This window comes from Xyrauchen texanus, chromosome 18 (assembly GCF_025860055.1).
Source record: "Xyrauchen texanus isolate HMW12.3.18 chromosome 18, RBS_HiC_50CHRs, whole genome shotgun sequence".
In the NCBI taxonomy this organism is placed as follows: domain Eukaryota; kingdom Metazoa; phylum Chordata; class Actinopteri; order Cypriniformes; family Catostomidae; genus Xyrauchen; species Xyrauchen texanus.
Window position 1 is genome coordinate 14,538,486 of NC_068293.1, and position 13,506 is coordinate 14,551,991.

The window sequence follows — 13,506 nt, forward strand, 5'->3', positions numbered from 1 at the left end:
AGGTGGCCTTAACTACTATGTACTTAACCATTTGATGCAATGTTCTTATTTTGTACATGTTGTTGTATTGTAATTACATTTAAAGTACTTGCATTTAATAAAATTTGAAGTTACAATTTTATTGTTACCCCTAACCCAACCCTTGCCCCAAACCTAAGTCTAACTACTAATCCCAACCCAAACTCCTTAACCTAACCCTTACTCCTTAACCTACACATACTTCAAACTCAGTGGCAGCAAATGTTTTAACTCACGTCTTGCAGGGATTGAACCTGCAACCTTCTACTTTGCCAGTCCTGACCCTTAAACACTATACCAAACAACCCCATGAGGAAGAAATCAAGAGGATGCAGTCTACATATTAAGTCTCTTCAACTGAGGCCTTCATTTATAGAGAAGAAACCATATAAATATCAAAGACCATACATCAGTGAGGATGATAATTACTGAGGCATTTAGGGAAGGGATTTATTTCTCTTTAAAAATGGTTTCTGTTTTTAGCATTTAGCTCACAGCAGTGTCATTATTGCTTTATTATTTAAGGCTTTCAGAGCACAGGTATGGCTCTCTGAATCCTCAAGCCCTGCTCTCTTGAAGTGTTTTCATATTGAGAGCATGATGGGAAATATCACCCTTTTTTTGTTCAGTCATTCTCTCTCAGGCTGACAAAAAGTTTTCACGGCGTTTGGCATTGTGTTCAGGGGATTGATATTTACAAAGAGCCATTGCGTTGGTCCCAACAAAAGAGTTTTCAGAGAGCTGGGAGCCGGTCTTTTGAGCTTCCTATGTGTCTCGGAATAATAGGGCACTGTACAGTCATTACTGTGCTTCTCGCTTCAATGCTAGTTTAAATGGCATATCTGCATTTGTTTGTGTAGAAATCAGGCTGCAGGGAAAGAGAGGCTGCTGTTGTGGCCTTGGACTGAGTCTCAGAGGAACACCTCATCCTTAAACCTGATAGTCAGCTCTGATGTATGTGAAGTTTGTTAACATAGCAACTCTTAGGAAGAGAGTTTAGTGGGATTTTTTTTGTGTGTTGTTTATCCCTGTTATGCAAAATTGTACAAGCACTATATTCAAAGCTAAACTGAATGGTATATTTCTTTATCACCACTCAATATGAGTCTTTCATGATATGTCGTTGCATATGGTTGTAAATAATAATACTAGAGAAAAGAGTGGAAAATGTGTATAGGCTTTGTGATCAAAAGTCTATCCAAAAGTAATTAGTGCAGATTATTTCACAGACATAACAAAAAATACGAAGCAGAATATATTGTTTTGATTGGGAATATCTAGTTCACTTAATTTATTGAACTAATTTCAACATTTGATTTCATTATTATTATGTACAATTTTGGTGACATGGCAATTATGTGTAAATCAGTATTAACTGACCACCAGCCATCCTGCTCTTTAGATATTGGCCATTGAAAAACCCATATCGGTTGACTACTAATTATGAAGTTTGAACCTTTAGCGTCTCAGTTATCAGCCCAGATCTCTAACCTCTAGGCTTTAACCCCTAAATGAGCCACAATGTGGCTTTAACAAATGTGGGTTAAAAATAAAGGAGTGCAAATACTTCACTCTTTAACTTTCTGTCTTTTCCCCAAGTCCTATTTTGATTTGTAAGAAACAACTAGCCCCCTATCATTAAATCATAAAGTACAGGGCTATTAGGATCTTCCTCTGAGCAACAAGTGCAAAGATGGCTGCTGTGAGGCTTATGAAAGACTGATGATTTTTTCACATGTCTCCTCATCTCTCTTTTAAGTCACTCTCCGAGGCGGCCTGGTAAACGTACATCTGCTCCCATCACCACCGCCACCATCTGACAAGCCTCAGAGTGAAGACACATAATGCAGCCACGATTGATCGCCCCACACACACACACACACACAGAGTGCCCCACAGTGGATAGCCAGTAACAGATGGTTATGTCAGCAGGTTTCTGAGTTACCCAAGCCAGTTTTTTTCTTTTTTCTTTTTTTTCTTCATTTACTTTTTATATCTTCCTCTTTCTCAGTTTCTTTCTCCGGTTTATCATCCTCCTTTTTTCCCCTCCTGATTATGATAATGTAAGCAACTTTTTGATGCTTCAGGGACGATTAGCTGAAAAATAGAACAGATCTGAACAGACCCTTTATATTTTTGTGAGAAAATATTGAGATGTAGGCCAGTAACCCAAAATGATACCAAAATTGTTTATACAAAAGTTAAGAAAAATTTTCTTGAACTCAAACCAGAATTGGTTGATTGTTTTCTAAGGCCCCATTTACACTTTGTATTAGCATGCGTTTTCTGTGATCGGATTGTTATAGGATCGCATTTGACCACATTAAATGCACTCAAGACACATTTTGATGGGATTGTGATTGGATCACTGAAGCCTCATTCAAAGTTGGTCAGGGATGGTTTCTGACCTATTCAAAGGTTTAAATGCAAATGCATGTTTTGGATAATACGTAAGTAATTCATTATTTGATGAGGTTGCGGTACAGTCATCAGAAGTTTTCAGGTTCTTGCCTTTTTTGGTTTATGAACAGACACTGGGGTCTTGCAAACTTGTCACCCGAACAATGTGCAATATCCAATGAATTGTTCCATTGGAATACACTTGGAATATCTCATCTCTCTCCTCAAATCCCCACTCACTCATCTCTCTCTACTGTTTTCTAATTTGGCTCTCGTGTCACTCAAGTGAAACCAGGATTCATCCATGCGTTTCAGATTAGAAGCATATTTAGCACTTTCAAAAAGAGATTTCATTAAAAACATATTTGGCAACCTGAAATTTAGCTTTGGTTGCTGCCAAAAAATTTCAATAAAGGAAAAACCCAGACTGTTAAAGTGATAGAAAGTATTTAAATTGTCCATCAATGTTTTTAACATTAGCTAAAAGACTGAATTTTCAGTTACTACACCCTTTGGTGTAATATTTAATTGGTGTTTTGCCTGGGTAACTTTGATGGGATCTGTATTTGATCACAGTGGAAATGCATTTGACTGCAAGGTGAAAATGCAATCCAGCAAAAGAATATCCAGATATTATCCAGATTTGAAATGCATGTTATTGAAAGGTGTAAATCAGGCCTAAATTTATTTTGAATTTCCATGCTTTCGGCAGCCAATAATTCACCACATAATCAGTTTATTCTCATTGCAAGAGAAGCTGTTTTTAAAGTATTCTGGGTGGTATTTTCTTTTACACGTCATAGTTTTGTTCATGGTTTTCGATTGTGAAGGCATGTCAAACATCTTGTCCTTGTTATCATCTATGGTATATAATTGGCCAGCTAGCTTCTACCAGTTGACATACATTTGCATTAAAATAGTGTAGAGTTTTATTGGACACACAGACTTTGATGTCAATAAAAGATGTTTGAATTGCTGTCTCTCTTGTAAAGTTGATAAACCTATAACCTATAAAATATGTATTTTGCTATCTGAACTATGCACCATTAATGGTCAGTTGCATTTAGCATTGTTTTGCCCTCCATGGGTCAAGACCCACCAGTTGAGAGCCCCTGGTGTAAGCTATTCTATATTCATATTTCATTATTTTTTTTTTGGTTCAATTCTAATTGACTCCTCTGTTGGTTTGTTGAAACAGATGACGGGTCGGACCAGAGCTCTGGACGAGACACTCCGGCCAGCGGCTCCTCCAGACAGGGTGCAGGTGACAATGAGGAGAACAAGAAAGACAAAAAGAAGAAGGCCAAAGGAAAGAAGAAAGACAAGTTGAAAAGCAAAGGAAAGGAGAAAGAGAAGAAGAAAGCTGAGGAGGCCAGTGATGAGCTGGATAAGAAGACCAAGAAGAAAGGATTCGGGTTGCTAAGGCAAGTCCCCAGATTTTTTTTTTCTTCCCTTTCTTAGTGTCAATCGATGGAGATTTAGCTATATTGTGTATATTGCATATGTAAATATACATGTACACAGCATGGGCTTATCTATGAGTGGTCAGGGCTTCACAAGCTTCACAAGCTTCACAAAAAAAGTCTGGAGCCATGCTTCTCAGCTTCTGTTTCTGAGTCTTAATCCTGAGGCTAGTTTGATTAGCTGATTTTTACACACAATAAAATGTCAGGATAGATGATATGCTAAGCTGCAGTGTCAGGTTGCTGGCCTGTCACAGTCCGTCACATGTGACGGAATGTTGGCCGAGATGCTGTGGGGTCCTTTGCTGGCTTACTCTTGTGTGTGTTACGGCCTGATTGAGTGTGTGTAACTGACTTTGACCACTGGTAAACGGAGCAGTCAGCCCCAACTCCATATGGCTCGCTGTCTCACAGTGTTCAATCTCTTCACACCAAGCCAGTGCCAGGGCTAATTTGCATCACAGTGGGCACCTGTGCCAACCCCTCCCATCTGCCCGTCGATCAGCCAGCCGGCGGCGCTGGCTCCGGCACCACCAACAGTGACTGGCTAAGTCCATCACAGTGGAGGACGACCCGCATGACTGATTCTACAAATCAGAGCATGGACGCCCCGGCAGGCTCCACCTAACGGGCAATTAGCTCTATAATTGTTTTAATTTGGATGACTGCTGGGAAATCTGAAAAACACATCAGAGAGAAAGAGCTGGAGAACATGATATCAGCTTTGAGATGTGTCATGATTGTTGACTAATAAGCTAGACGTCCAACAACCAACCAGTTGATTTGGGAGCTAAGAGTGTGCTTTGATTTAAGGCGTGGTCACTCAAGGCTTTGAGCATGCAATTTAAAAACAAAATGTGGACAAGGCAACAAACCAGGAAATTATGTCACCTGGGAGGGCATCTGGTGTAAGTAAATTATACATCACAAATAACAAATAATATTATATACAAAATATATTGTCTACTCAATATCCTGCAACAATAAATCTTGCAGCTTTTAAAATTTGTTTCCTTTGAATTGAGCCAAGAGGTCAGCTTGTGACATTTCAGTCTCCTATTGGACACGCGTCCTCTTGTCTCTCATCTAGATTTCACCAAGCATGAACTTTGGTATGCAACATAGTACGAAATTTCATGGCATGAGCTTGCATTTCCGTTCTGCTGCATTCGGATGCATTTGAATGGGAGTGAATAGAGCGCAAATGTAGTGTGACCGCCCCATAGCTGTTTAACAGTTTGCACGGTAAGTCCCTCTCAGTAAAGTTGTGTCTATAAATGCATCCCATTTAAGCAATGTTCTGAATTCAATACAAGTTAAGCTCACTTAGAGTGGAAGTGAATGGGCCTGTCTATAGTTCAATATGTTAAGGTTATTTTAGTTTTAGTATGATAAAAATCACTTGCTAACCTTATCTTTGTAATGCAATATTCAATATTACAACATTGCTGTCATGAAGATGTTATGCAGGCAAACGCTGTAATCTGGTAAATGCAAAAAATCCAGTAAATCCCTGATTTTGTCACACTAAAAGAGTTTGTTTTGTGGCTATAATTTTGAAACAGGGTCTATATTAACGTTTATTGTCTTTGTAACTCATTGTAACCACGTTTAAAAAATTAAATATAATAAAAAACATGGATGTGTTAAAATAATCTTTTGGTGGTAATCAGCATTAGGCTACAAATGTTGTTGATTGAGCTTAATTTATACACAGAACACAGAATATTCCTTTAAAGCACCGGCGCTAAATCCATAGGTCTTATTTGGCTATTGCGTTGCGCTTCATTTTTTATTTTTTTTTGCTTGCAGCCCAATCATTGTGTCTAAGATTTTAGTTTAAATGTGTCATAAACTTTTCCTTGATGTTTTGACATGTAAGAGTTCATCCAAACAAGACTCAAAATGACTCGTTCTATATTTCCTCCACATTGTGATAACATTTGCATTTGTCCGCCTCCACAAACAACTCATCAACACCTACTTTACCTTATCACCTCCAGTTATCTGCCCTGTAGCAGTGAGTTGGCAAGAAGAGAGAAGGTCAGTCAAGAGCAGAAAGCCAATCAGAACAGTGGGTATTTACTGTCAAGTCTTAAAGGAGAAGCAACACCAAAACAGAGCGTTTCTGACAGAGGGTCAGAATGAGGGTGAATCTTCTTCTCTTTTTTTTTTTTGCAAAAATCTTTACTTGTATTATAAGTGAACCTCAAGGAACATATTAAAAAATAAGACATAACAAAAAGACATGTCATGACCCCTTTAAAGTGGTCCACCTTAACCTTGTGAGACCTCGTGTCCATGTGAACATTGTATTTTGGATTCCCTATATGCAACAAATAATTTTAATGAAATAAAACCTGTCTGAATACAGTTAGCAAGACTCAACACTGTCATTTAAGAGTTAAACTTCTGCCGCACCATGTCACATGACACAACAGCATGACGTTGATATATGTGAAGCGCTGCTACTGACGCAGCGGCAACAAAACTGCTTCTGGTAAGAAAGTTTTTGGATTAAAACCTGTTTGGTTGTAAAAAGTAGCATCTCTAGTTTCATTTGATATATGGCTTTAAAAAAATGTGTTCATATTTCTCAAGTAAGCATGCTGATAAACATGATGTCCACATTTGTTGAAATTAAGACCGTGTTGTGTCAAATGTTGAAAAAACTACTTTGAATTATTTGAGTTATTTTGAATATTTTTCAACATTAACACATCTGTGGGTCAATTCTCTTCATTTTAATAGAAATTGTGATATTATTTTATTTTGTTATCATTGTACAATATGGTTCTATTCATTAACATTAGTAAATGCATTTCTATATTTACTGAGCATTTTCACATTGAGAATACATGTATTCATGTAAAATGTTACTTTGAGGCTTTATTTTTAGTTTGGTAGGAAATAAAGTGCATTTCTAACTGTTCTGAGACCAGTGGAGACAGACAGCATACTGGAAGTCAAGTCATTCACTAAATAGTAAGCAAGGGAGCATCCTGTATCTTTCTATGCAGCTAAGTGTGTTCACTCCTAAAATAAGGCCAAAAGTTCAGTTTCAGGCTGCAGATGATGTTTGGACCACTGTTTGTCAGAGTTTCCAAATTTTATAATGCAAACATTTATTTTAACATGGTTGTCAGTGATTTGATTATACTGGCCATTATAGTTTTAATACAAATTATTAATTGAGCTTTATAGAAAACCAGCCGTAATATCTATTACGTTTCAAAACGCAAATATCCAACACTCTTGGACACATAATAAACTATTTTATGAAAAAAATCTGACTTTCTATAGCTTGATATTACTTAAAATTTCACAAATTAGACCAGCTGTCCACATATGTGGACATTCATTTTTATAAAACTATTTGCTCTATAGAATTATTATTTATTTATTTATTGCTTGTTTATTAGCAAATAAATAATGTTACAAATCAAAAAGGGAAAATGCACACAGCAGTCACATGGGGGTCTCAGGAGGTTAAACAATACATCTTGAGAACCCTGTGTTCTGTTTTATTCCATGGCACTCTGTATAGCATTCTTGTTGAACACAGGGACCTGTTTTAGGTAAACACCCCCTAAGAAATGAGTTGGGGTTCCTGTAGCTGGAAGGGCATGGTGTTATTGATGCCAAAATTATGGATTTGATTCCCATTGAACACACAACTGACATTGAATCCATGGTAAGTCACTTTGGATAATAGCATCTGCCAAATGCATAAAATGTAAATGTACAATTATGGTCAGGTGAAACCAACATAATTATTCAAGGCTTCCTTAAGACTAACTAGTTGTTCAGGCAACCCACTGACTAGTCGTTTTTGGAAATGTGTAGTTTTGCATTCAATTCTTTTTCAAATCTTTTACATGTTGGCTTGTCAGTGGCTGATGGGGTGAGGAACGTAAAGGTTATGCACAAAATGTAGTAGTTTCATTTATTTTTGGTAGGTGGCAGGGATTAGAGATATGGTTTCGAGAGGCAAGCAGTGACATTGCTTGTCAGTGAGGCCCACGGAATCTGACACGGCCTTTGCTCAAAGCTAACATTTCTTTGCCATGAGATTGCTCTGTCACCCGTGCAGGCAAATATCCAAGCATTAAACAAAATGAAAAAGGGATTTTAGAAAATTTAAATAGTCTAAATCAGTTTTTCCCATTTCTGTCAAACTTTCGATGGTCTTTGGGAGTGTGACCAGTTTTGCTTAATTTTTTACTGGGTGATATATTTGGCAGTTTGGCTGATTTATTAGCCAATAAAACTGCTGAATCTTTGTTTGACCTTGATTTTATTTCTGAGTAATCCCACCCGAATGGATTTTGGTTTGTTTTCATAGAGTCCCTTATTTTGTCTCAAAGCCTTGTTACTGCAAAAAATAAAAATGAATGTTTGTTTTGGTAGATGAAGTGGAAAGCACCTAGTGAGCAAGACACTATTGCCTCAGAATAAAACTCCTTAATCAGTTGATTCTTATGAATGAAGGAGCCCTCTCCCAAGACAAAACTCTAAACCAAGTGAACGTTTGTTCAGTATGCCCACCTGTCCTGTATGTGTGATTTAGTTTAATTAAATATAAACAGCTGTCTCGTTGTTGTGCATTCAGCTCTCCTGAAGGGTTCTTGTAGGGTTCTTGCCATACTTACACTACCCACTACCTTTGCATTTTTCTTTCCTTCTCATATTCCTCTTCTGCTGGCCATCATAATGATACCTGCCCAGGGATCTTACGTCTCACACATCATGTGGCTCAATAGATTATTGATTGCTTTTTTTCCAGTTAGCATTATGCGTGTTTGTGATGTCTGACCTCAAGGGTTAAGAGCAGGTGAAGTACAGGCTAGCTTAGACATCCCAAGAGGATCATGACCTCTTGCCCCACTGACTGTAAATCAGATAGTGTGTCTTTCCAAATTCTAGCGGTGAGTGTTTGTGTGTGTGTGTGTGTGTGTGTGTGTGTGTGTGTGTGTGTGTGTGTGTGTGTGTGTGTGTGTGTGTGTGTGTGTGTGTGTGTGCGTGCGTGCGTGCGTGCGTGTGTGCGTGTAACACAAAATGGGGGGGAAGTGGGGAAAAAATGTAAATCTATAAAATAGATTTGTGTGCATATGTATATTTACCTTGGACCTTACAATATAAAGAGTGATCAGCACAGAATGGATTGCAGCATTCATACAAGTGCATTGCTTCTTAGTATTGTTATGCATTCTTAATAAACTCTAGACAATGACCCCATGTTTTTACAAACGGATCATGATGCCCTTAGTTTATGAATATTGATTGTTCATAATTCCAGCCATTGTTGCAATGAGGAGGATGTTGTTGACTTCCATTGTCTTAGAATAATTCTACATCCTGAAATCATGGCTTAGCGGCACCATAGTGCTTGTCGCCTGTGTAAGTGCACATCCACAGGCATAATACCCAATATAAGTAGTGCAGGACTTATGTTTTATTGACAGATTCTTGTTTATTTACAAGTTGTATTATTTTTCTCCATAATTGTTTCAACCTTATGACATACAATGAGTTTATAGTGAACAGGGCTGTCAAGCTCTAAAATTGCCAAAACAAATATGTCCATATGACATGCCTGCTATATTCCAGGTCTTCTGAAGCCTATAAGCTTTGTGTAAGGAACAGAATGGAATTTAGATCATAAAGATTTATCATAAATTATTTGATGCTCCACAGTAAACGAATAACAGCATACAACTCAGCAATAATGTACAGTAATGGTGAAAAAAAATTGACAGTGACAATAATTTTTCTGGCAGAGGTTTGTACTGTACAATTGATTGTGAGCTGTCTTATTGTTGAGTGCCATTTACTTGAGTGCCAGTTAGGTGGAGATCATAATGTATCATTGTCACTAAAGTGACCATTTAGGTTCTCTGATACTGGGGATTTCTGATGTTGGACCGAAATTACTTAATGTTGTCATTGATATAGAAACCCTTTAGACTACCCTCTAGGTTTGGCACCTAGTTGTTGTTGATGTGTTTTTTTTTGTTTGTTTGTTTTGTTTTTTGTTTTCCTCCTCTGGATCAGATTCCTCTGTAGTGTTTCAAGTCTCTGTTGCTCATCTCAGTATTGCATGTGTCTGCTAAATCTTTAGCTGTTCAGTGTGGTTGGCATTTTGTCCTTTTCTTTGGCTCAGTTTCACCGTTATTGGCCACTACATATTGCCCTGTGGGAGTCACAGGCTAGTGTCCATTCTGCTGATAGTGGCCATGTTGATCTGTCGCTGTGTTTGTGGGGTAGAGCAGTCCTGTGAATCTTGGACATTAAGCCAGGATACTGCCCTGCTGCTCAGTGATAAATAGATGACAAAAGAGGACTTTCCATGTCACATTGTCTCCCAGTCCTTAATGCCTGCTGTTTCCATCCATTGCTTCCTTTCAAAATCACAGGTTAATGACTTGCTAATCTTACTATTATGACAATTAAAACGAATGTTTTTTTTTATTTATTTTTTATTATTATTTTAGGATTTATAACTTAAGCATTAACCCTGGATAAGATTCATTGCAAAAGTCTCTTGTATTCGTGTTTCCTATGCATGTTTGTGTCACATGCAATATTCACTTTTTATAACGTGTTTGACCAGAGTGTTCATTTGGGACTTTTTTTCTTCTAGAGGTCACTGCATTAGTTTTATGTTGGACATGTATTGCTATCACTATTACAGGTTATGGTGGAATGTTATAGCTATACTGTGAGCACATGTATGACATGCTTTTAGAGCAGGGGTATTCAATTAAGTTTCCAAGAGGTCCGATCTCGACATTTTCATCCCACCAAAGGCCCAGACAATAAGTAAACATAATTTCGTAGCCATTCTGACTAATGACAATGTATAAGAAATACAAATTTTTTGGAATAGTTATTATACATTTACAGGTTGGCAGCAATGGTACTTTGTAAAATGTGAAAAAGTTATAAATCATAAATCAACAGTCAGAAAGTCTCTTAAGAACTGGGCAAGAATGAGGACATTATGGCCTAAAGACAACCAATGTAGTGGGCTATCAGGGGTAACCCTAGAGAGAAAATGTAGGTAAGGTTAAAATCTTAATGAACAATTTTTATATGTTCATTCAAATGTATATCTGCCAAAAACAAACAAACAATGTAGCCTACTTCCAAGTAGTGCAGTTTCAAAATACAGTTAGCTATAGTTAAATATAAATAGTGCTTTTCATTATAAGCAGAGAACTCATAATTTCTATATTTTGGTTGTCATTCTTGTCATCCATACCAGAGATGGTTTTATCTGAATAGTTTTCTCAAAATTTAAACAGAAATGTATGTTTATTATCATAGATTCAAAACATGTTGATTGAAAAAGCTCATTTTAGACGGTTTCTAGTTCTAGTCTACAGGTGCTCTGAAACCACAATACATTGTCCTGTCCTGCCTTACTTAGCTGAACTTTATAAGTTATATCAGACACATGAAGTTTGTTTCTGCTTCATTTTCATTTTCTGCAGTGTGTTTCCAGTAAGATTCCAGTATCCATCTATATCACTACTCACTGTATTTCTCCACTATTGCCTTCTGTCATTACAGTAACCACATCTGCAGCTCTACTATGTGGTGCCTCATGTCGTGGGCCAGGGGAGAGGCAATGTGGCAATACGAAAGGGCATAAATGAAGTGATTTCAGTGCTAGAGAAAAACATTAAAGGATATAGCTCTGAAAGATCAGTGCTATCTAACCCACAGAACACTTGCGGTGTACACAGCTCTGTTGATTTGTCGTGCTGCTAACCTAAAGTGTAGAAAAAGTGAGATGGGGCAACCATTGTCATGATGTCTCGCAGTCCGAATGGAACAAATCCGGAGTCCGGACCCGGACCATGGTGTGCTACATGGTGACCACAGTTTTAAAAAGTGTAGTGTATTAGCTGTGTGATTTGAGTGTTTTTAAACCAAGAACTGCTATAGTGTTTGTTGGTTTGTGACAGATGATTTAGCTCCACAGGAGAGCTGTGGTGTGTGTGTGCGTGCATGCGTGCGCACGTTTGTCACAGAAAGATGGAGTAACTGTATGGAGCGTAAAGTATTGCAGACAGATGGAAGCTGTGTGGACTGCCAAATACCCTCATTCTGCTGCTGTATGACACACACACACACACACACACACACACACACACACACACACACACCCTTAACAACAGACATCCTACTTGCTCACACATATAATCCTGTGAAACCTACATTTTCTCACAATTGTGAATCAACACACTCCCAAATACATGGAGAATAGAAAGACATTAAAGCAATGGTGTAATAGCCTAACTGTACACTATATTCAGTTGCCAAGTAACTTTCCACACTAAAATAAAATGTGCACTCACAGGTGTGCATTTATCAGTATTTTACGTTTTGTAATGTGGCTTCTCAAGAATTTGAGTGAGAACTATTTTTTTTATCATTCGTTTTATTTTTAACTCTACTCTTAATATGCATGTTGGGGTAATTTACATTCTTGTGTCAAGAAGTCAGATCTGAGCCATTTGTCTTGAAACACATTAAACATCTCTCAGTGAAACTACACAATGTTAAACACTTCCAGATTTCTTTCTGATAGATCTTTTATCTCATCAACGCTGCTACTTTTTTATCTGAAATTAAATATTACATAATTAACCTTAATCTTGGGCAGTTCAGCAAAATTGCAGTTCCTCAAAGTCTTCTTGGCTCACATTTAAAATGATGACCAAACACATGACTGTCTGCTATTAAAGGAGAGGGAGGAATGCAGCTTGAAGCTTTACCTTATAAGGCAAGATATTAGCAGTATGTGTTTTTGGTCAGCCATGTAAATAGTAAATAGTTTTGAAGGCAGAGCTCTATGTAAATGCTGTTGTGTGAACTGGAAACCGTGAGATGTGACAGATGTTGAAGGAATGGAGGGGTGTGGTGAGTGCGAACAGTATATGTGCATGTGAGAGAGAAAATTGCCATATGTTTATGTGTTATGATAGTGCTGCTTCCCCAGCGCATGTTTATATAGAGGAGAGTGCAATGAGAACAAGTGTTCAATACTTTGCCGCCATCATTAACTGAAGCAGGCCCACTTTCTCTGTTCTCTCACCAGCTGTCCTCTTTTCTCTCTCGTTTTTCTGCCTCTGTCTTCTCATTTTCCTCACATCTCGTGGTCATTTTGATTTTCAGAAAATTCCACTGCAGTTGCTATGATAGTGGCTCATTTCTTTGTAAAGATTATTGAAAAAGGCCTTAAGTTCCCAACCTTTTTGACCAATTCATTTCCATTATTGTTTCCAGTCCTTCCTGATTGTTGAATTTTGAGAGTTCACCCACAAAGAGCAATTTAGTTCGTCAAAAAAAAAAAATGGTTGGCCTGTGGTGACTAGACATTTTAATGACTTTTCCATAATGTTTTAGGTTTTATTAATTCTCATGATATTTCAATGTAATGTTTTCCATGACAGTGGGAATTCTGCATTGCAATTGAATTTAAACGCTTTCTTGTGACTTGTGAATCTGTTTAACTAATTAATTAAATAGAACCATCTTAGTCGTTGCAAAAAATAAACAGTGCAATTGAGAATCAGTCATCACAGGGTTGACGTGCTCATTTTTGAGTGCTCTA

At 37.6% G+C, this 13,506-nt stretch overlaps 1 protein-coding gene across 3 annotated transcripts in view; it reads left to right on the forward strand.

Moving 5' to 3' along the window:
• LOC127658564 (partitioning defective 3 homolog B-like) overlaps positions 1-13,506 on the forward strand; it is a 460,995-nt gene that overhangs the window by 306,223 nt on the left and 141,266 nt on the right. For all 3 annotated transcript variants that reach the window (XM_052147919.1, XM_052147921.1, XM_052147922.1), the window contains one exon: positions 3,617-3,842. In XM_052147919.1, the coding sequence (XP_052003879.1) occupies positions 3,617-3,842 (226 nt within the window). The remainder of the gene's footprint in view (positions 1-3,616; positions 3,843-13,506) is intronic.